Raw genomic sequence first — 20,232 nt, 5'->3', positions numbered from 1 at the left:
TCCAGCTGCTGGGAGAAGAGCATCTGGGGCTGTCCGGGAGCGTGGCAGACAGATGCGGTGAGAGGTTGCCTGCTGAGCCCTCTCGGGTCCTAGAAGTAAAGAAGCTGCCATCTGCATTTACCCAACAGGGCAAGTAGGCTGCCCGACTGCCCGGCCAGGTATGCGCTGAAGCCAGTACGATCCGCAGGATCCGGGACTGAGTCTGGAGGGCCTCACCCGTGCCCTCCCTCCTCCCAGAGTGCAAGGAGCAAGAGGCCCTCGGCTTGTAGCCGGGCTTCAGAACAGCCAGAAAGAAATGGAAACACTTATTCCTCATCCCAAATATAAAGGATTCCTTCTAGTTCAGCTTAATTCTTTCTCCACGAAGACTCCCTGATTACCCCAGCCAACCTCAACATCTTTCCCTCCAGTTTCTTTCAGCACTTTTACCACCTTTATCACATACTGCCTTGTGGTTTACTTCTTCTGTACACTTCTCTCCTCTTCAAGTGTGGACACTCTTAGAAAATCCAGACCATGTCTGACTTTTTATTCCAGTGTCCTACTCGGTATATGTGTAGGACATACACGTATACCCAGACGTACACATACACACATACCCAGAATAAAAACTGGGTTTTCAGTGCTAAACGTAGCATTTTAGGGTGGGTGAGTTGTTGAAGTCATGGCTCATATCTCTAAAGACAGGAAGATAAAGTTCTTCATCTATATGATTCGTAACTGGGCAGCTATCGTGATAGGAGCTAACAACACGTGCGCCCTTACGTTCTGCCAGGCGCTGTTCCCACTGCTGTCATGGGCCATTACATTTCATCTTCACGCTAACCCTCTAAAAGGGACACTTCTGTGATCCCCACTTGACAGATGAAGATACTGCCCTGCAAGGTTATGTGACTTGCCCCAAATCACACATGCAGCTATACGTGATCACGTCATGATTCAAACCCAGGTCTGCCTGGCCTGAGACACTCCCCCTTTTAACTCCGGAGCCAAATAATGCTTGTGGTGCTGAGTGTATATGATTTGGCCGTTGAATTAAGACAGACGCCCCTGTGTATGGAAATAATGAGGGAAGGCTCTGTAGAGGAAGCAGGAATGAGCCTTGGTGGGTAGACGGATTGCAGGAGGCAGAGAAGAGGAGTATCCCGGGTGAGAATAAGAATGTGCACAGAACTGAAGATGCTGAGATGGCTCATGTGCTGCCAGTCACTGTCCTTCAGTCTGTGCTTGGCCCCTGACCTTGAGCTCCAGGGTGCCTGTGCAGGAGGCGGGGGGGCTCTCCCTCACCCCTGTTCCATTACTTTGCCGTGTGGCACTCACTGCTTGTCTTGTGTTTTTCAGCTTTGACCCGAAGAGAGCAGTACAGCAGCTCCGAGCGTGCGGGGTGTTGGAGACCATTCGGATCAGCGCAGCTGGCTACCCGTCCAGGTACTGCGGCCCCTGGAGCCTGGCTCCCCAGGGAACCCTCTTATGTGCTGTCCTCCAAGACAGAGCCTCCAGAAATGTTCCCCAACACTGAGGGCTCAAGCAGGACGCTGACAGACAAAAGAATTTCAGTTGGGCTGAGAAATATGGGCGTCAACAGTAACAGCCTCCTGGACAGCTTTTCAGATTTCAGCTTGGCATTGGTCTGGGTGTCAAGCTGGCTGGAGTTGCCAAGGGGATTTCTCCTGTGCCCAAGTCCTACCTTGTCCTCTTTACCTTTTGCTTGTTTGTTCTTTATTGTGGTAAAATACACTAACATTTACCATCTTAATCATTTTTAAGTGTATAGTTCAGTGGTACTAAGTCCATTCATATTTGTACAACCATCACCACTATTCATCCACAGAACTCTTTCATCTTGCAAAACTGAAACTGTACCCATTAAGCACTCCTCACCATTCCCTCCGTTGGCAGCCAGCATTCTACTTTCTGTCTCTATGATTTTGATGACTCTACACTGATGATTCATGTAAGTGGAATCATGCAGTATTTGTCTTTTAGTGCCTGGCTTATTTCACTTCTTATAACGTCTTTAAAATTCATCCATGTTGTAGCATGTGTCAGAACTTCCTTTTCTAAGGCTGAATAATATTCCCTTATATGTAGAGACCACATTTTGTTTATCCATCTGTCAATGGACCCCTTTACCTTTTAATATAGAATCAAATATATGATGAAAAATGTCATTTCTTTGAGCTAAAAGACCGCTATCATGATCTGATTTGCATTGTGGATAGGCCATTGAGCCACCCCAGTGTCTGTTGAAGCTGTGCCAAGACCGTGGATCCCCCCTGCTGGACACTGGCCTGAAATAGGGCTGCTAGCAACCAACTAGCCCTCATGAAATCACATAAGCCAAACATCTTCTGCCAGAAACTGGAGCCGAACAGAGCACTGTAGCAACCCAGAGCCTGTGGTATTCTCCACAGGGATCCACCTGTCTGAAGAAGGTCCTCTAAGTGTCGGAAGGAGGAAGGAGCCAGAAATGGGGAGGAGGAGAGGCAGCCCAGCCCCTCTCCTGCCATCTCCACCTGGCACTTTCCCACTGCAGCTGAGGAAACATTCATATGCAGTGGTCAGTTACCCAGAAACAACTTAACCACCAGCGGCTCCCAGATGTTACACCTGGGAAGGAAGTTGCTGATGGAATTAGGAATTTGCATTTGACCTGGAAAGTGCAAAGAACTGTCACTAATCTGCAACATCCATGCAGCTTCTCAAAACCCAGCAGGTTCAGGCATTGCTCAGAGCGATCTGCTCCAGCTGGGGGTGGAAGGCTGCTATTACTGTCTTTCAACCACATATCTCTTCTTAGAAAACAGACAAGGAGTGTCCTGGGGCTCCATCTCATTTTTGGCCCTTGGGGTCTGAACACAACTGGCTGACTACTCCACGATTAATGAGGTGGGCCGCGCTTGCCCTTCTTAGGTGAAGGCTCTGTGCTCCTTCTTGCTGCCCTGCAGCACCCACATCAGCCTTTTGACTGAGCGGAAGGGGCTCAGGCTGCGGGCACAGTGGTTCAATCTTGAGTTCAAGTATTGTAGCCTGGCTGATTGGACGGCCTTTCAGTGATGCTCCAAGCACAGGATTCAGACCAGGCATAGTTTGTTCCACTTAAGAACTTGACAAGGACGCTAAGGAGCTGTTGAGTCACTGGTTTTCAAACCGTGTTCTACTGGCAGCCGGGCCCCACTCCGGCTCCTGGCTCTTCTATCTGCTGGGCTCCCAGAAAGGTCTCTTTAATCCCCCATCTTTAGTCCAGCGTCTCTCAAAAGTGCATCGCAACCCACTAGGGGGTCAGGAAAGCAAGTTAATGGGCTGTGGCTAACATCTTGTTTGTTTAACGAAATAACTTCAGATGGAAAATAGAAGGTGGAAGTTTGTAGTAGAAAGTGTGTTGTGGCCTGAGCTCACTTTAGCTGTACGTATAGGTGTGGGTGCTTCCTGATTTAAGATGCACCTTCACCAGGGAGGCCCCGAGAAGGAAGTGAGCTGCCCAGGGTCACCAGCTGTCTGTGCTCGGGCTGGACTAGAATCACCCTGCCCTGCTCTGCCGGGTGGTGGTTGGCAAACATCTTAACTGCTTACGTCAGTGAAGCGTTTCTTCACTGTTCTTCCAAACAGGTGTCTCGGAGGAGTGAGGGGGCAGGTGGGGTCCTGTGGGCTGGGCCCAGGCTGGAGGCCTGGTGTGGAGCTGCTCCCTGCCCTCTCCAGCTTGTAAATAAAAGACCACACTACAGAAGCGCAGCCTGGACTGGAGCCCTCAGAACCTGGTGGTTGGACCTTGGGCTTCGGAGTCAGGCCTAGATTTCAGTGTCAGCTCCCAGACTCCTAGGCTGGGTGACCACAGGCGAGTAAATTAATCTCTCTGAGCCTGGGTTCCCTCATCATTTAGTAGCATGATCATACTTACTTCATAGACTGTTGTGATAAATGAGGTAATGCATCTGAAGTCCTCAGCACAGTGCCAGGCACATAAGCATTTAATAACATATTTATTCCTCATCCAGATATGAGCGAGAAGCTGCATCCTTCTGGGGTAATTATCGGGGTAGGACATGTCTATATCAGACATTTCTAGCTTTGTTTTTGTGAAATCCTGATGTGCCTGGTCGCCTCAAAAGAGCATTCTGGAGTTCTCAAAACTCTCCAAGCAGTTGAAAAGGTCAAAGAATTGTCTGAACTACGTCAAAACAGAGTAGAGCTGAGATGTCCCATGTTAAACTGTTGAGGGTCCCTGTGCGGGAAACTTAAGGACCACGGGTCCTCACAAGCATACCTGTGCCATACAGTGCAGAGGTCTGGAGGTAAGCAGAGAAACCCAGGCGCTCATCTTTGTGTGTAACATATAATGGGTGCTGATGGTGGGCCTGTCCAATGGGAGGCGTGAACGTTGGGACCCTGTGAAAATGAGATAGTCTAAGGTAGATGGAAGCTTGGGGACCCGTCTCAGTATACAAGGAGCCACCTGTTTCGCCAAGAACTTTCTAACAGAATGACTTGTTTAATAGTAGGACAAATGACTTGCGGAGGGCATGACCCTCTTTTCTTGGAGAACGTCAAGGAAAGGCTAGAAGTCTTTGAGTCTGACATGCTTAATTGTAGACCATGCTTCAGGCAGAGGCCCCTGCTCATCTCTGTCACCTCTGATTCACCCATGGAGCTTCCTCACAGCCTCACTGTGAAATCAATCGGAGTGACAGCGTGTGCCACCCGCTGGTTTTGCTGACACAGTACAAAACCATCTGTTTGGGAGGTGGAAGAGGAAGGGGAGAGCGTTTTACTCCTGTGGTCTCCCGTGAGGTTTTGTAGCATGAGAAGTTTTCCTTGCCTTCATGGTATCCCTTTCTCCCGTTAATCTGTCCTTCCACAGCACGTCTCATCCCGTATCGAGCATCTAGCTCCATGCCGATTGCTCTGAGGGAATTAAGGATGTAAGGCATGGCCTCTGCCCATCAGGAGCTCACAGTCTAGGAGGAGTGAGTGCTACACGCCTAAAGCAGTTAAAGAACAACTAACTGTTGTAGGTGCAAGTTTAGGAGGAAATATGGCTCCATGGAGGAGGTAAGACGTGAGCTGGGCCTTGAAGGGTGAGGAGGGTTCGGATTGATGCGGAGGCACCGGGAGGTTACTGCCAGTCAGGGTGCAGCGTGAGGTCCGGGTCTGGAAGGGATGGAAGGTTGCTATTCCTGTCCAGTGATGGGGGAGATCAGCTCAGTGCCTGTTCCCCCTGCTCAGTCCTCCAGTCTTAGCGTGCCAGGGGTGCTTTTTGCCTCATCCAGACAACCCGTTCCTTGGCAGCCAAGAGAATGCATTCCCTCCAAGTCTTTCGATTCATATGGAGAACCACTTCTCCTGCTGTTCATTCCGCCTGGCTGCAGGCAGAGTTGCCAGTGAAGTGGAGATGCCCACAGACTTGCTGTCCTCTTACGGGGCAGCTGATGGGTGTCTTTCCCTTCCTCCCTAATTGTTTCAGACTTATTCCCAGCAGATAATTACAAGGGCATCTGTACCTTTTGCTTTCATAATTGCAAAACACAGTTGGATGTTAGAAAGGTATTGTAGGGAAGGAAAGAAAGCCTGGTATTTTTTGGTATCACAGAAAATGTTACTTAATGCTGTGATTTAAATGTTTGGGATTAGCTCCAGAACACTGCGTTCCATATCCTCCTCCTATTTGCTATCCTAGCAGATTTTGCTGAAGGGTCAAAGAGAGGATTTCCTCCCCTAACTGTCATTTGAAATACTAACTTTTAGAAAGAGGCACCATAGTGTTGTGACACTTTTGTTGGTGTTGAGACGGAGTTGAATCATCCATATTATTTCAGTTGGATCCTAACTTCTCCCTACCGCCAAGTCACAGCACCTCGGGTGGCATTTATTTGGAAGGTGAGTGGTGAGAGGGAAGGGCCGCGGGCCAGACCACCATACCCGTAGTCTCTGACTCTGCACATGGCCTGACTTTCGGTATGTGCCAGCCTTGGTAGCCACGTGGAGTGACCTCGCTGGTTTAAAACAAAATGCTACCTAACTGCTTCATCCAAAAGCCTGGTGTGTGGCTCCTGTGTCTGGGGGTGAAGTGAGTGAGGTTTAACGGATACTGTGTGCCTGTCAAGGTGTTTGCCACTGAAGGAAACACACAGGTGTCACATGTGCTCCCTCAGTGTAGAGGTGAGCAGTCATTTTGTTGACCTGACTTGAGGAGCCCTTCGTGGGACCAGAGGGTCATCACAAAAAGACTTCAGCTGCCTTGGCTGCTGAGACTCAGTGCAGCCAAGTGATTTCACGTGCATGAGCTCGTCAGGCAGCCATAGCTTTCTTTGCACAGCTGTCTCCAAAGGAAACTTGAATGGTTTCTTTGATTACGGGGATTACAACTTATAACATTTTCCTACATTTCTCCTACTTCTATGGCCACAGGGCAGGTATCACTTTACAGGGAAGAAAATGGCAAAGGGAAAGGGAACGCATGGTCCAGGGTGGCAGGGACTTGTGATGAAATGTCCAGAGGGCTCTTCCCCAAGGAGCCCGAGCCAAAAGCAGCCCTTTTGAGCTGGGATCTCAGGCCAGGTTCCTGCATCCAGCCTACTGATGCCCTGGGTGTGGAACTCTTAGCCCTGTTCTGTAATTAATAGATGCCAGTGCCCGCACAGTCCACCAAGCCAGAGAGGATGAATGCAGAGTTGCTGGCCAGCAGCTGCCTCTGGTGCTCCCTCACCCTGGTCTCAGGCTTCAGTATACCTGTCTGTTTTTATCCTCCCTAAGAATTATGGCCCTCTGTGAGTCTGATTTAAAATGAAAATGAATCATTCAAGTTGAAATGTGACAGTGGCTAAGAAAAATGTCCATGATCACGTCCATAAAGCACCGTGATAAATGCGCTGTCCAGGAAGACAGGCTCGTCCCCCAGCACCTGACTCCCAGCCCCCCCGGGAGGTGTCTTACGCCTGCGCAGTCACCTGTCTCCCTCCTCGGAGGGCTTCAGAGCAGCATTGTGTCCTGGAGGAATTGTGAAGCAAATTCCACTTAAGCAAAACAAGCGTGGTGGGGTGGAGAGGGGAGCTGCTTGAATATGCAATATTTATATCCTAGGGAAAAAACTCACCGTAACTCTTCACTGTACCTCACAGTCACGGCAGAAAAACTCATTGGTGCTTTCCAAAAAGACTTCCACTCCTTCCCCAGCTTCACCCCCCTGCCCCGTAGGGACTAAATAGCATAGGATTGGAGAACTGGATGGAGGCTTGAGAAATTGCTTGGTTCACCTTCCTATTTAATCATGATTAAACAAACAGACACATAGCTACTCGCCTTGCTTTTAAAAATCCTACCAAGAAAGAAGAATGTAGAACTTATTTTGGAGCAAAATAATTTTTTATCTCAGCTCTTCCTGCCCTTAGTTCTGGCCCTTTCTCCCCTGAGCGCTGTGCTCATTTCAGGGGACCAGGGTCTGACGCAGGGTTCTTGACCACAGCTGCACATCACGGTCATGTGTAAGCGTTCCCAGAAGCCAGGAGCTGCTTCAGACTCAGAATCTGCCTTCGACAAGATTTCCCAGGTGATTTTTAGATGCATCCTGCCCTACAGCTGTCGCCCAGAGGCAAGTGTTGGCCCCCCAGTAAATAGCAGCCACTTGACTGTCTGAGGGCAGTGCCGGGACTGCGTAGATTTGCCTCTGTCCTCACCTGGCGTCTCGGCTCCAGCATGGAGCCAGTGGGGAAGGCTTGTGTCTCCCTTCCCCTGCAGTAGGGCTTAGCGACCTTCAGACCCAGGGCCACCTTTGGGTCTCAGCCTGTGTTCCCCTGAGAGGCCCAGGACGTACGTGGGGGATAAAGGGAGAGGCAAATACGGGGTGTCCGTGGCGGGGTGAGCGCCCTGTCACCTTTGCACTGGGAACCCATGCATGACTATCATCTTTCTATAAACTTGCCTATTCCGGATATTCCGGATATTTCATATAAATGGAATCACACATGTGATCAACATGTGGCCTTTTATGTCAGGTTTCTTACACTTAGGATCATATTTTCAAGGTTCATCCATGTTGTAGCATGCATCAGAACATTATTCCTTTATAATGTTTAACACTATTTTAATATAAGAATACACCACATTTTATTTTACCCATTCATCAGTTGATGGGCATCTGCATTTTTAAAAAATTTTTTAACATCTTTGTTAGAGTATAATTGCTTTACAATGGTGTGTCAGTTTCTGCTTTATAACAAAGTGAATCAGTTATACACATACACATATCCCCATATCTCTTCCCTCTTGTGTCTCCCTCCCTCCCATCCTCCCTATCCCACCCCTCTAGGTGGTCACAAAGCACCAAGCTGATCTCCCTGTGCTATGCAGCTGCTTCCCACTAGCTATCTATTTTACGTTTGGTAGTATATATATGTCCATGCCACTCTCTCACTTTGTCACAGCTTACCCTTCCCCCTCCCCGTATCCTCAAGTCCATTATCTAGTAGGTCTGTGTCTTTATTCCCGTCTTGCCCCTAGGTTCTTCATGACCATTTTCTTTTTTTCTCTTTCTGACTTACTTCACTCTGTATGAAGTCTCTAGGTCCATCCACCTCACTACAAATAACTCAGTTTTGTTCCTTTTTATGGCTGAGTAATATTCCATTGTATATATGTGCCACATCTTCTTTATCCATTCATCTGTTGATGGACACTTAGGTTGCTTCCATGTCCTGGCTATTGTAAGTAGAGCTGCAATGAACATTTTGGTACATGACTCTTTTTGAATTATGGTTTTCTCAGGGTATATGCCTAGTAGTGGGATTGTTGGGTCATATGGTAGTTCTATTTTTAGGTTTTTTAAGGAACCTCCATACTGTTCTCCATAGTGGCTATATCCATTTACATTCCCACCAACAGTGCAAGAGGGTTCCCTTTTCTCCACACCCTCTCCAGCATTTATTGTTTCTAGATTTTTTGATGATGGCCATTCTAACTGGTGTGAGGTGAAACCTCATTGTGTTTTGGTTTTTTTTTTTTTTTGTGGTATGCGGGCCTCTCACTGTTTTGGCCTCTCCCGTTGCGGAGCACAGGCTCAGCAGCCATGGCTCATGGGCCCAGCCGCTCCGCGGCACGTGGGATCCTCCCGGACCGGGGAACGAACCCGCATCCCCTGCAGCGGCAGACGGAGTGATCTAATCTCATACTTTTACATGTCTCTGTCCAGTTTTCCCAGCACTACTTATTGAAGAGGCTGTCCTTTCTCCACTGTACACTCCTGCCTCCTTTATGAGAGATAAGGTGACCATATGTGCGTGGGTTTATCTCTGGGCTTTCTATCCTGTTCCATTGATCTACATTTCTGTTTTTGTGCCAGTACCATACTGTCTTGATTACTGTAGCTTTGTCGTATAGTCTGAAGTCAGGGAGCCTGATTCCTCCAGCTCCATTTTTCATTCTCAAGATTGCTTTGGTTATTCGGGGTCTTTTGTGTTTCCATACAAATTGTGAACTTTTTTGTTCTAGTTCTGTGAAAAATGCCAGTGGTAGTTTGATAGGGATTGCACTGAATCTGTAGATTGCTTTGGGTAGTAGAGTCATTTTCACAATGTTGATTCTTCCAATCCAAGAACATGGTATATCTCTCCATCTATTTGTATCATCTTTAATTTCTTTCATCAGTGTCTTATAATTTTCTGCATACAGGTCTTTTGTCTCCTTAGGTAGGTTTATTCCTAGATATTGTATTCTTTTTGTTGCAATGGTAAATGGGAGTGTTTTCTTAATTTCACTTTCAGATTTTTCATCATTAGTGTATAGGAATGCCAGAGATTTCTGTGCTTTAATTTTGTATCCTGCTACTTTACCAAATTCATTGATTAGCTCTAGTAGTTTTCTGGTAGCATCTGTAGGATTCTCTAGAGTATCATGTCATCTGCAAACAGTGACAGTTTTACTTCTTCTTTTCCGATTTGGTTCCTTTTATTTGTTTCTCTTTCTGATTCCTGTGGCTAAAACTTCCAAAACTATATTGAATAATAGCGGTGAGAGTGGACAACCTTGTCTTGTTCCTGATCTTAGAGAAAATGGTTTCAGTTTTTCACCATTGAGAACAATGTTGGCTGTGGGTTTGTCATACATGGCCTTTATTATGTTGAGGTAAGTTCCCTCTATGCCTACTTTCTGGAGGGTTTTTATCATAAATTGTTGAATTTTGTCGAAAGCTTTCTCTGCATCTATTGAGATGATCATATGGTTTTTCTCCTTCAATTTGTGTAAATGGTGTATTACGTTGATTGACTTGCATGTATTGAAGAATCCTTGCATTCCTGGAGTAAACCCCACTTGATCATAGCGTATGATCCTTTTAATGTGCTGTTGGATTCTGTTTGCTAGTACTTTGTTGAGGATTTTTGCATCTATGTTCATCAGTGATATTGGTCTGTAGTTTTCTATCTTTGTGACATCTTTGGTTTTGGTATCAGAGTGATGGTGGCCTCGTAGAATGAGTTTGGGAGAGTTCCTCCCTCTGCTATATTTTGGAAGAGTTTGAGAAGGATAGGTGTTAGCTCTTCTCTAAATGTTTGATAGAATTCGCCTGTGAAGCCATCTGGTCCTGGGCTTTTGTTTGTTGGAAGATTTTGAATCACAGTTTCAATTTTAGTGCTTGTTATTATCTGTTCATATTTTCTATTTCTTCCTCATTCATTCTTGGAAGGTTGTGCATTTCTAAGAATTTGTCCATTTCTTCCAGGTAGTCCATTTTATTGGCATATAGTTGCTTGTAGTAATCTCTCATGATCCTTTGTATTTCTGCAGTGTCAGTTGTTACTTCTCCTTTTTCATTTCTAATTCTATTGATTTGAGTCTTCTCCCTTTTTTTCTTGATGAGTCTGGCTAATGGTTTATCAATTTGGTTTATCTTCTCAAAGAACCAGCTTTTATTGATCTTTGCTATCGTTTCCTTCATTTCTTTTTCATTTATTTCTGATCTGATCTTTATGAGTTCTTTCCTTCTGCTAACTTTGGGGCTTTTTTGTTCCTCTTTCTCTAATTGTTTTAGGTGTAAGTTTAGGTTGTTTATTTGAGATGTTTCTTATTTCTTAAGGTAGGCTTGTATAGCTATAAACTTCCCTTTTAGAACTGCTTTTGCTGCATCCCATAGGTTTTGGGTTGTTGTGTGTTCATTGTCATTTGTTTCTCGGTATTTTTGATTTCCTTTTTGATTTCTTCAGTGATCTCTTGGGTATTAAGTAGTGTGTTGTTTAGCCTCCATATGTTTGTATTTCTTACAGAATTTTTCCTGTAATTGATATCTAGTCTCATAGCGTTGTGGTCGGAAAAGGTACTTGATACGATTTCAATTTTCCTAAATTCACCAAGGCTTGATTTGTGACCCAAGATATGATCTATCCTGGAGAATGTTCCATGAGCACTTGAGAAGAATGTGTGTTCTGTTGTTTTTGGATGGAATGTCCTATAAATATCAATTAAGTCCATCTTGTTTAAGGTATCATTTAAAGCTTGTGTTTCCTTATTTATTTTCATTTTGGATGATCTGTCCATTGGTGAAAGTGGGGTGTTAAAGTCCCCTACTATGATTGTGTTACTGTCGATTTCCCCTTGTATAGCTGTTAGTATTTACCTTAGGTATTGAGGTGCTCCTATGTTGGGTGCATAAGTATTTATGATTGTTATATCTTCTTCTTGGATTGATCCCTTGATCATTATGTAGTGTCCCTCTTTGTCTCTTGTAATAGTCTTTGTTTTAAAGTCTATTTTGTCTAATATGAGAATTGCTACTCCAGCTTTCTTTTGATTTCCATTTGCATGGAATATCTTTTTCCATCCCCTCACTTTCAGTCTTTATGTGTCCCTAGGTCTGAAGTGGGTCTCTTGTAGACAGCATATATATGGGTCTTGTTTTTGTATGGACATTTGAATTATTTGCATTTCTTAACAAGTATGAATAATACTGCTCTGAATATTCATGTACATAGTTTTGTATGCATGTGTATCTTCTTTCTCCTATTTGTACCTAGAGGTAGGATTCCTGGGTAATATGATAACTCTTTACTCTTTCAAGAAACTGCCACTGTTTTCCAGCATGGCTGCACCATTCTACATTCTCAGCAATGGATGGGGCTTCCCATATCTATACATTTTGCCAACACTTGTTATTGTCTGTCTTTTTTATTATAGCCACTCTAGTGGGTGTCAAGTGGCATCCCACTGTGATTTGATTTGCATTTCTCTGGTGATTAATGAAGTTGAGCATCTTTCCATGTGCTTATTGGCCATTCGTATATCTTCTTTGGAGAAATGCTATGCAAATCACTTGCCTATTTTTAAATTGGGTTAGTTGTCTCTTTGGTGTTGAGTTGTAGGAGTTCTTTACATATTCTAGATACTAGATCCTTATCAGATATATGACTGGCAAATATTTTCTCGCATTCTGTGGGGTGTCTTTTCATTTTCTTGATGGTGTCCTTTGAAGCATAAAAGCTTTTCATTTAGCAAGAGTCCAGTGTATCTATTTTTTCCTCTGAGATTGTTTGTCCAATCCAAGGTCACAAAGATTTACACCTGTGTTTTCTTCTAAGAGTTTTATAGGTTTAGGTTTTTAGTCCATTTTGGGTTAATTTATGTGTACTGTGAAGTAGAGGTCCGACCTCATGCTTTTGCATACAGATACCAGTTGTGCCAGTACCATTTGTTGAACAGACCATATTGACTCTTGTTAGGCAAGATAAGGGGGTGTCACCCCATTTTAGGGTGACAAAACAGATCCCTTAAGAGTTAAATGATCAGATTAAATCCTCACAGATAGAAAGGGGTGGAGTCGTCATACCACATGGCCAGGGGTTAAGGATGCCTTCACTTGTGAGTCTTCTACAAAGTGCCCTCTCCTCTGACCTCGTTCTCCTGTGTTCCTTGGAAAATTTTGTCCATTCTTGATATAGTTCCAAGGAAAACTCCTTCATCCAACATCATTTATTTCTCCGCTGGGTTGTTTCTTCAAAAGGGAGAACAAGAGAAGAGTATGGTGCTTGGTGTCCATCATGAAAATTGTTTCTGCAACTCGTATCTATACAGACTCTGTTGGTCCTGGTTAACGGGCATCTCAGCATGGCTAAACACCTCTGCCCCACAAATGTCTGTTGGCCAGTGTGTGAAACACTGGAGGGGACCAGCCCCCCCACCCCCCAGCCCCTGGGGCTCACAGGCTCCTGAAGTTTCTCAAACTAGAAGAGAAGCATAACCCCTTATGTTCCGTGTCGGCATGACCAGGATCTTTGCCTAAGTTGAATGTCACAGGGCCGTGAGGTGTGTCAAAGTACAGGTTAACCCACCTAATCCTGACCTGAAAAGCCCTGATGGATTCGTCACCTTTTTCTTAGGGGTCCTTGTGATAACCTGACATGCCATCTTCACGGATTCCTCTTGTGGCCTGATGTCAGAGAAGTTGTGTGACTTAGCCTCATACTCTGGTCTTACTGGAGAGATTCAGCTTGTCTACACCAGCCAGTCCCCACATGAGGAAGCCTGTCCAAGAGAAGGAAGCAAAGTGCTGCCACCTTTGCAGATCCACCCCATTGTACACACTGCTCCATTGGGGCCCTGCAGGCAAGCGTGTTCTTCTGTGGGGCATCCCCACGTGTAGATGTTAGGTGCAGTATCAGGCTCCAGATGGGAACTCAGTCAAGCAGAACATCACCCCACTGCATGTGCTCCACCACATACTGTCTTGAGGCCTGAGGAGCTTGTAACGAGGAAGCACCTTTCCAGACTGGTGGGCTCTGCTGAACCCTTGACCTGAGGCAGCTCATCCACCGTGCCTGCTTCCACTTCTTCCCAGGAGCCGTCACAGGTCCTGGGCTTTCCCCACACCCAGCTGTGACCACTCTACCTGTTGGCGTGCCTGCTCCCCAGCAGACCAGAGACACATAGGGTGAAGTAGGCCTCTATTTCAGAGAAAACACGATATTAAAGTCTGGGACATTCAGCCAGACCCCTGGCATGCGAGTCTGAATCCAGAGAGAACAGGGCTGGGTGAGTCCTGTCTCTGAGGCCCCTACGACTCCACATAGCCCAGGGTTGGGGCCACAGTTGAGGCCTGGAATACACTTAGGATGGGAGCTCTTCTCCCACTGCTAATATGGAAGAGAATGGAAGAGCAGCTGGGCCCAGGGTGGGCTTAAAAGAGGCTCGCAGGCCATCGGCCACAGAGATGCCTGGGAGAGGGTGTCTCCAGGGCCACCCAATGTGGGGGGGGGGGGCGGGGACTGGGAGGAAGCAGATTCACACTGCAGAGGCCGATGGCAGTCATGGTCCATTGTTCTTAAGGTTCCTTGGACCAGGACTGTGTTTTATAATACACATTCCACAAATGTTTGGGAACTTTTTTGCGTATCTTGATGAAGGGGGTGGTGGGTAACGGTGGAAAGATGCTCTGTGTCCTGTGTCCTAGGGAACTGTCCCACGCACTGAGGAAGTGTCTGCCCCAGAGCCATTCCTACCCTCCTTGAGAAACTCTGGTAGAGAGAAAAGTTTAACACTGGGTTCCAGCCATTTTAAAGCTCAGAAAATACCGAGTTTTTAAGATGTAGTAAGTGACTGCGGGTTAAGATACCATGCATGATAGGTGCTGGGAGGTTTTAAAAAAGTATCAGAAGACGTATCTGAGCTTGGCCGAAGGAGGCACAAGTCCAACAGAGAAGCTAGCATGTAGAAAAAATATCCACAGTACAACGCAGAAAGCTCTGTGTCCCACAGGGAAACGGGAATACGTCAAATGCTATGAGAGAGAGAGGTTTCGTGGTACATAAGCTCCAGGGGAAACCTTGGGTACCTGTGGTGATAATAAGCGGTCTTTCCTAACTTTTACATGCCCACAGAAAACCTCCATCCAGATGTTCCTGCCAAATCAGAGAGTCTTGTTAAGAAATTCTACTTTTGGAAAAAGAATCACATATTCTATTTAGATTCCCTTGGAAGGTTTTCCTCTTACGGATGAGGGAGCCTTTCCTGTGAAGATTTCATTTCTAAGAGCACAGAGGTCCACAGAAAACGGAATCCACATTTGATTCTGGCTCCTTTGGTGAAGGACACATACATGCCCGGACCCTGTTGTGGTACCCCATGAGGGAGTGCCAACCCAAGCCCTTCTCTGTGGAAGGGCTGCTTTCTGCACCCTCCTCCCCCATTGGTGTCACCCTGATGCAGGCATCTGAGGCGGCCTTTTAAAGAAAAGGGGCAGGGCTTGGATGGGAAGGGAGAGTAACTTAGGTCTTTAGGAAGCATTGCAGCTTTCCAAACCCGCCACCTCCGTGAGCTCACTGGCTACTGAAGTCCTGGGAGGTACTCGTGAGGCGGGTGATGTTCTCTCCACTTGCAGACAGGGGAGGTGAGGTGTCCAGTCTGTGACTTGCCTAAGGTCACACTGCCAGTCAGTGTCACAGCAGGCTTCTCTCCTCCCGTCCTCCAAGTTTTTTCTGTATTGGGGTCACATCTCCCTACTCCCTCGTTATCTCTGGAGGCTGTAACCTCCCTGAGTTATGGAACTGTCAGCAGTAAGTGGTTTTCAAATTAGAAGCATTGAAGGTTTTTAGCCCAGTGAAACGCTGCTCTAATTATTTCCCCAGAGAAATTGCAAACTCATAGTGAGAAACAAGACAGATGAGGACATGGCTAACCGAACTGCAGGAGGTGGAAAGTGGCCTCAGAAAGCCACGCCGAAAGTGCTGAGCCACCTTGAAGGGAGAGCCCACACCCCGCTGGGCGGGCAGGAAGGAGTGCATGACCCGGGTGAAACACTGATGGTGGGCATGGGGAGTAAGGACACTTTTCATTCTCTTTGATTCTTGCCCAGATCCATCTTGCCCCACGTGGAAGTATCAGTAAACAGAATGGTCTATGTTTAAAACTTGGGGGCTGGTGCAGAAAGAGCCTGGAAAAAATTCAACAGTGTTTGCATGTATTAAAACCAAAATGCACGTCTAATTTGCAGCTTATCCATCCAGCTCTCTGTTCCTGGGCCACCAGTATTAGATCGGTCAGGGCTTCGGAGTTTTCTTGACATTTACTGTGCCTGATTGAAATCATTGAAGCAACATTTAGCTGGGCAAATAACCTTAAGTGTTTCCATTTTTAAAGCTTCCTGGTAGAGATTTCCAGTAATTAGGTGGGTTTCGTTCATGGTCCCAAAGGGCACAGAGCAGCAGAAATGCTACCTGGGCCCGATAACAGCACCCTCCGCCCCCCACCCTCCTGAAGGGGGGAACCCACACATCGTGAGCCCGTGGAGCAGGGCCATGCGCACACCTGGTCAGCTCCGAGCAGAACAGATGCTGTCATTCCCCTGTGACCTTGCATTTGTGACAGACAGGACCCATTGAAAAGGTAAAGGGCATGGAAACAAAGTATATTAGTGGATGTCAGGGTCTGGGGGGAGGGGAGAACAGGGAGTGACTTATAATAGGTGTCGGGTTTCATTTGGGGGTGATGGAAATGTTCTGGAATTCAACATTGGGGATAGTTGCACGACTTTGTGAAGGTACTAAAAAACTATTGTATACTTTTAAAAAGGTACATCTTTACGGTATGTGTGTTATATCTCAAGCTGTTATTTAAAAAAAGGTAAGGCACAAGCCATTTTATGTAGAGAAAAAAAGAGATGGGATAAAAAGCCGTTTTGTTATTTGTACCTTCTCTGAGACCCGTAGCTGTGTTGCTGTGTTAGAAGTCTTCCACCAAACCAGGCGAGTGTTTACAAAGGCAGGGAGAGGCTCTGAGCTCAGTCTGTTTTCCTTCTCGTCCCAGGGAGTGGAGATGGGTGGCCTGGGAGGGAGGGGGAACCCAAGGACCACACTGGCATGCGACTGTGGAGGGCAAGGGGAGCAGCTCTAGAAGAACCTGCTTCCAAGACAGTGTCCACCGCCTGAAGTGGCCCCTGATATTCCACAGTACTCATTTCTTTGGATAAAATTTCTAAGGGATCCCTTTTAAAAGCGAATGTGCTCCAGGAGAAGGGATGCAATCCGTTTATTCTGTATTAATACTTTAGAATGAGGGAGATTGAATAACTGGACAGTCACTCAACAAGGCCACAGGTGATGGTAAATGGTAACACACGACCTCCAGGCAGCACCTACATGATTTCCAAATGGGCAACGTGGACAGCATGTGGACCTGAAGACAGAGTGTGTGTGTAGCATCTCCTGATGCCTCTGAAGGGGTGAGCATCTCTTGATGCCTCTGAGGACTCAGAGGGAGTGGGGACAGATGGGCTGAATTCGCCTTCAGAGGGACTTAGACTGCAAATTCAGAGTCTCCTTCAAGTAGGATTGTGCTGCGACAGAACTGAGTTCCACGCAAAGGCTGTGAGTGTCCCCTGAAAACTGAGATGAGAAGCGAGGAGAGTGTGAGCATCGTGTGAATTGAGGTAGCTTTCGGGAGAAAGGGTCAGAGCCTGCCTGGAAAATCATGTCTTTGGTCATTGAAAAGACTGCATTTGTTTAAGTAGAGATCTCCTCAGAGGCCAAGGGATAAACTTAAGGCTCTCTTAAAGATTTCCTTCCAGAATGTACCAGAACAGCACTTACTTAAAACGTAGTGAAATGATAAGTGCTCTTTATTTTATGTGCATTGATGGACATTTTCTTTACAGTGGGCCTGCATTACTCTAATAAACAGCGGGGGTGGTGTGGAATCATAAAGTCTACTTGTGGGAGAAAAATGCCTCCTTCTAAACTATACCAACATGTGTGAACAGTGTATCTCCAGGGCTTAGAATATGGCCTCTCTTTATTTGCTAATGTATGCTTTCCTGCATTAGAAAGTTTTCAATGAGCTATACTAGTTTTAGTTTTGTAAGAAGAGAAATCAAGCTGCATTCCAGGTAAGCCTCCCCCCATTCCAGCAGCAATGGAGTGGAGCTCCACGTTTTGGGGCAGAAACCCCCAGTGAGTGGTTCTGCCTCTGGTCAGCCCTCCCAGGGGAGCCTCCAATGCTTTCTTTTTCTTTCAGTCTTCCAGCCATGATTCTATAACTTAACTACACACTGAAATTCTCAGAAGGCACCAAGGGAGAACAGAATGCCCCGGAACGTGTTTTGCTGCTCTGAGAAGGGCTTTGTGCCAGGCATACTGACCCCATGGGGTGCTGTCTGAGATCACCCATGGCCCTTGTGTGGCCGAGAGGCAGGATGTGTCCCCTGATGCACCGGTTTTCCCTCCAGGTGGGCCTACCATGACTTCTACAACCGGTATCGGGTGCTGGTCAAGAAGAAGGAGCTCGCCAACACAGATAAAAAGGCCATCTGCAAGTCTGTGCTGGAGAGCCTCATTAAGGTGAGCTGGGCACTGCCCGACTGCTGGGCTCCAGGGGAGGCTCAGGGGGGTGGGGGAGGTGTTAACTGCCTTTTTGGTCTTCATCCCTCGTATTGAAACTGTTCCTGAGATATTAATCCATTTGCCTGCGTCAGCAACTGTAAAGGAGAAGCCCTTTCACCTGCCTGGAGAACTTTCTAGCCTTTCTCACATCACAGCTCACACAGAAAATGAAATTGTTTATACAGCACGCTGGGGGTCATGATGAGGCTGCTCCTGGCTACAAGCTGCTGGCCGGGTTCTCTGGCTTCCCCAAAGCCTGGGGCTCCACAGCTCAGCCCGCCGGCACCAGTGCACCCACCCAGGGGCTCTGATCTGGAGCCCGGGCACAGCCTGGAAGCCAGCGGAGGGGAAAATAGCTGCGCTTCTGGTAGCTTCCTCACTGCAGAGCCAGCCTCAGGCCCACCCCCAGATGCCTGTTTTAAATAAGGCAGTGGATTTCATTTTATTTGAAACAATCTGAACTCAACAGCTGACACACAGCAGAGCTCTTGGGGGCCTTTAGTGAGGGGCAGATCCTTGAATATTTCTTAGTTCCAGAGTATCCAGGGATTACAGCAGAGTATGGTACTTCATGGTCTCAATAAAGGGCTAAATTATATCAAAAATCTTCCTTTAAGAAGGTAAGAGAATTACATCTAAATTTTTTAATTTCTAAGTATTGTTTTGCTAGGAATATCTGTTCACCTGGAGTATAGCTCATTGCCAGATGATCAGCTTTTAAGGCCATATGTTATTTTGTGAAAGTGACACAGTCACCCTCAGCATTGTCTTAGCAGCTCAGGTCTGTGGCGGTAGACAGTGCAGAATACGGTGCTGAATATTCCATAGAGAGTAAGAGGATGACAGTCTCGTTAATTGAAGGTTGCAGTTGGTTCTTTGGACTCTGGTTAATTGAGGTTTTTGCTGTGGTGTATCTGTCAGTGTTTACATTTCAACATGTCCTCTTTCAACGGGTGAGAAAAATGTGTTCAAGGTCAGCTGATTCTGGTTGATGTGGAGCGTCGGGAGTCTTCCTTCTCTACCGGTACCAGGAGCCTCTTCATGTAATCAAGGCTCACAAGTAGCCCGCTCTGCCATGGGGCTGCCTTCTCCTTTCTCCAGACTGTAGTTCCACATTTCCTCTGCCTTCCCTGGATTTCTCCAAGCTTCCAGCAGAACTGCTGCTTCCCAAACAGAGGGTACCCTGGAGGGGGCCCAGGTCAGACGGGCTGACTCAGCTTCCCCCACTCAGCTCCCCTCCAGCTAGCAGGACCAAGTACCACTGCCCCGTCCTGCTCTTGATACACTCAGGCCACTGGCTTGTTAATGCCCAGCTTCTGTGCCAACTCAGCCCTCCCGGTTTCCTCAATCCAGCACTCTCTGAGCCCATACCATGCTGTCTTGTGCTCCAGATGTGTCTCCTTTCTTTCAGAGGATGGTCTTTGTATTGACACTCTCCCCTAGTTATGAGTACTGAGCCTGACACACAGAAGTAACTCACCAAACATTCATGGAATGAGTGAACAAGTGAATTCCCTAAAGTATGTGAATACGTGCTGTTTCCTCTGCCTGAAGTGCTTTTTCCCTCTTTTACCTGTCCGGCCAGGTTTTACTTTCCCTCTAGATTGAGCTCTAAAATGCTTTCTGGTCTTTGAAGCCTGTTCCTGGCCTCCCAGAGGGAGTTAGTCACTGGCTAACACTTCTCAACTTCTGTCTTCCTTTTTTTTTTTTTTTTTTTTTTTTTTTTTGCGGTACGCGGGCCTCTCACTGCTGTGGCCTCTCCCGCTGCGGAGCACAGGCTCCGGACGCGCAGGCTCAGCGGCCATGGCTCACGGGCCCAGCCACTCCGCGGCATATGGGATCCTCCCAGACGGGGGCACGAACCCGTGTCCCCTGCATCAGCAGG

At 46.8% G+C, this 20,232-nt stretch overlaps 1 protein-coding gene across 1 annotated transcript in view; it reads left to right on the top strand.

Annotated features, from left to right (window-relative positions):
- Positions 1-20,232, top strand: part of MYO5B (myosin VB) — a 385,760-nt gene that overhangs the window by 297,333 nt on the left and 68,195 nt on the right. Inside the window, exons 17-18 of the mRNA XM_082641132.1 lie at positions 1,342-1,428; positions 18,194-18,305. Coding sequence (XP_082497258.1) covers positions 1,342-1,428; positions 18,194-18,305 — 199 coding nt within the window. The remainder of the gene's footprint in view (positions 1-1,341; positions 1,429-18,193; positions 18,306-20,232) is intronic.

Source organism: Mesoplodon mirus, assembly GCF_964341445.2.
Source record: "Mesoplodon mirus genome assembly, chromosome: 13".
In the NCBI taxonomy this organism is placed as follows: Eukaryota; Metazoa; Chordata; class Mammalia; order Artiodactyla; family Ziphiidae; genus Mesoplodon; species Mesoplodon mirus.
Note: the sequence above shows the minus strand (reverse complement) of the source record. Positions and strands in the feature narration are given on the sequence as shown.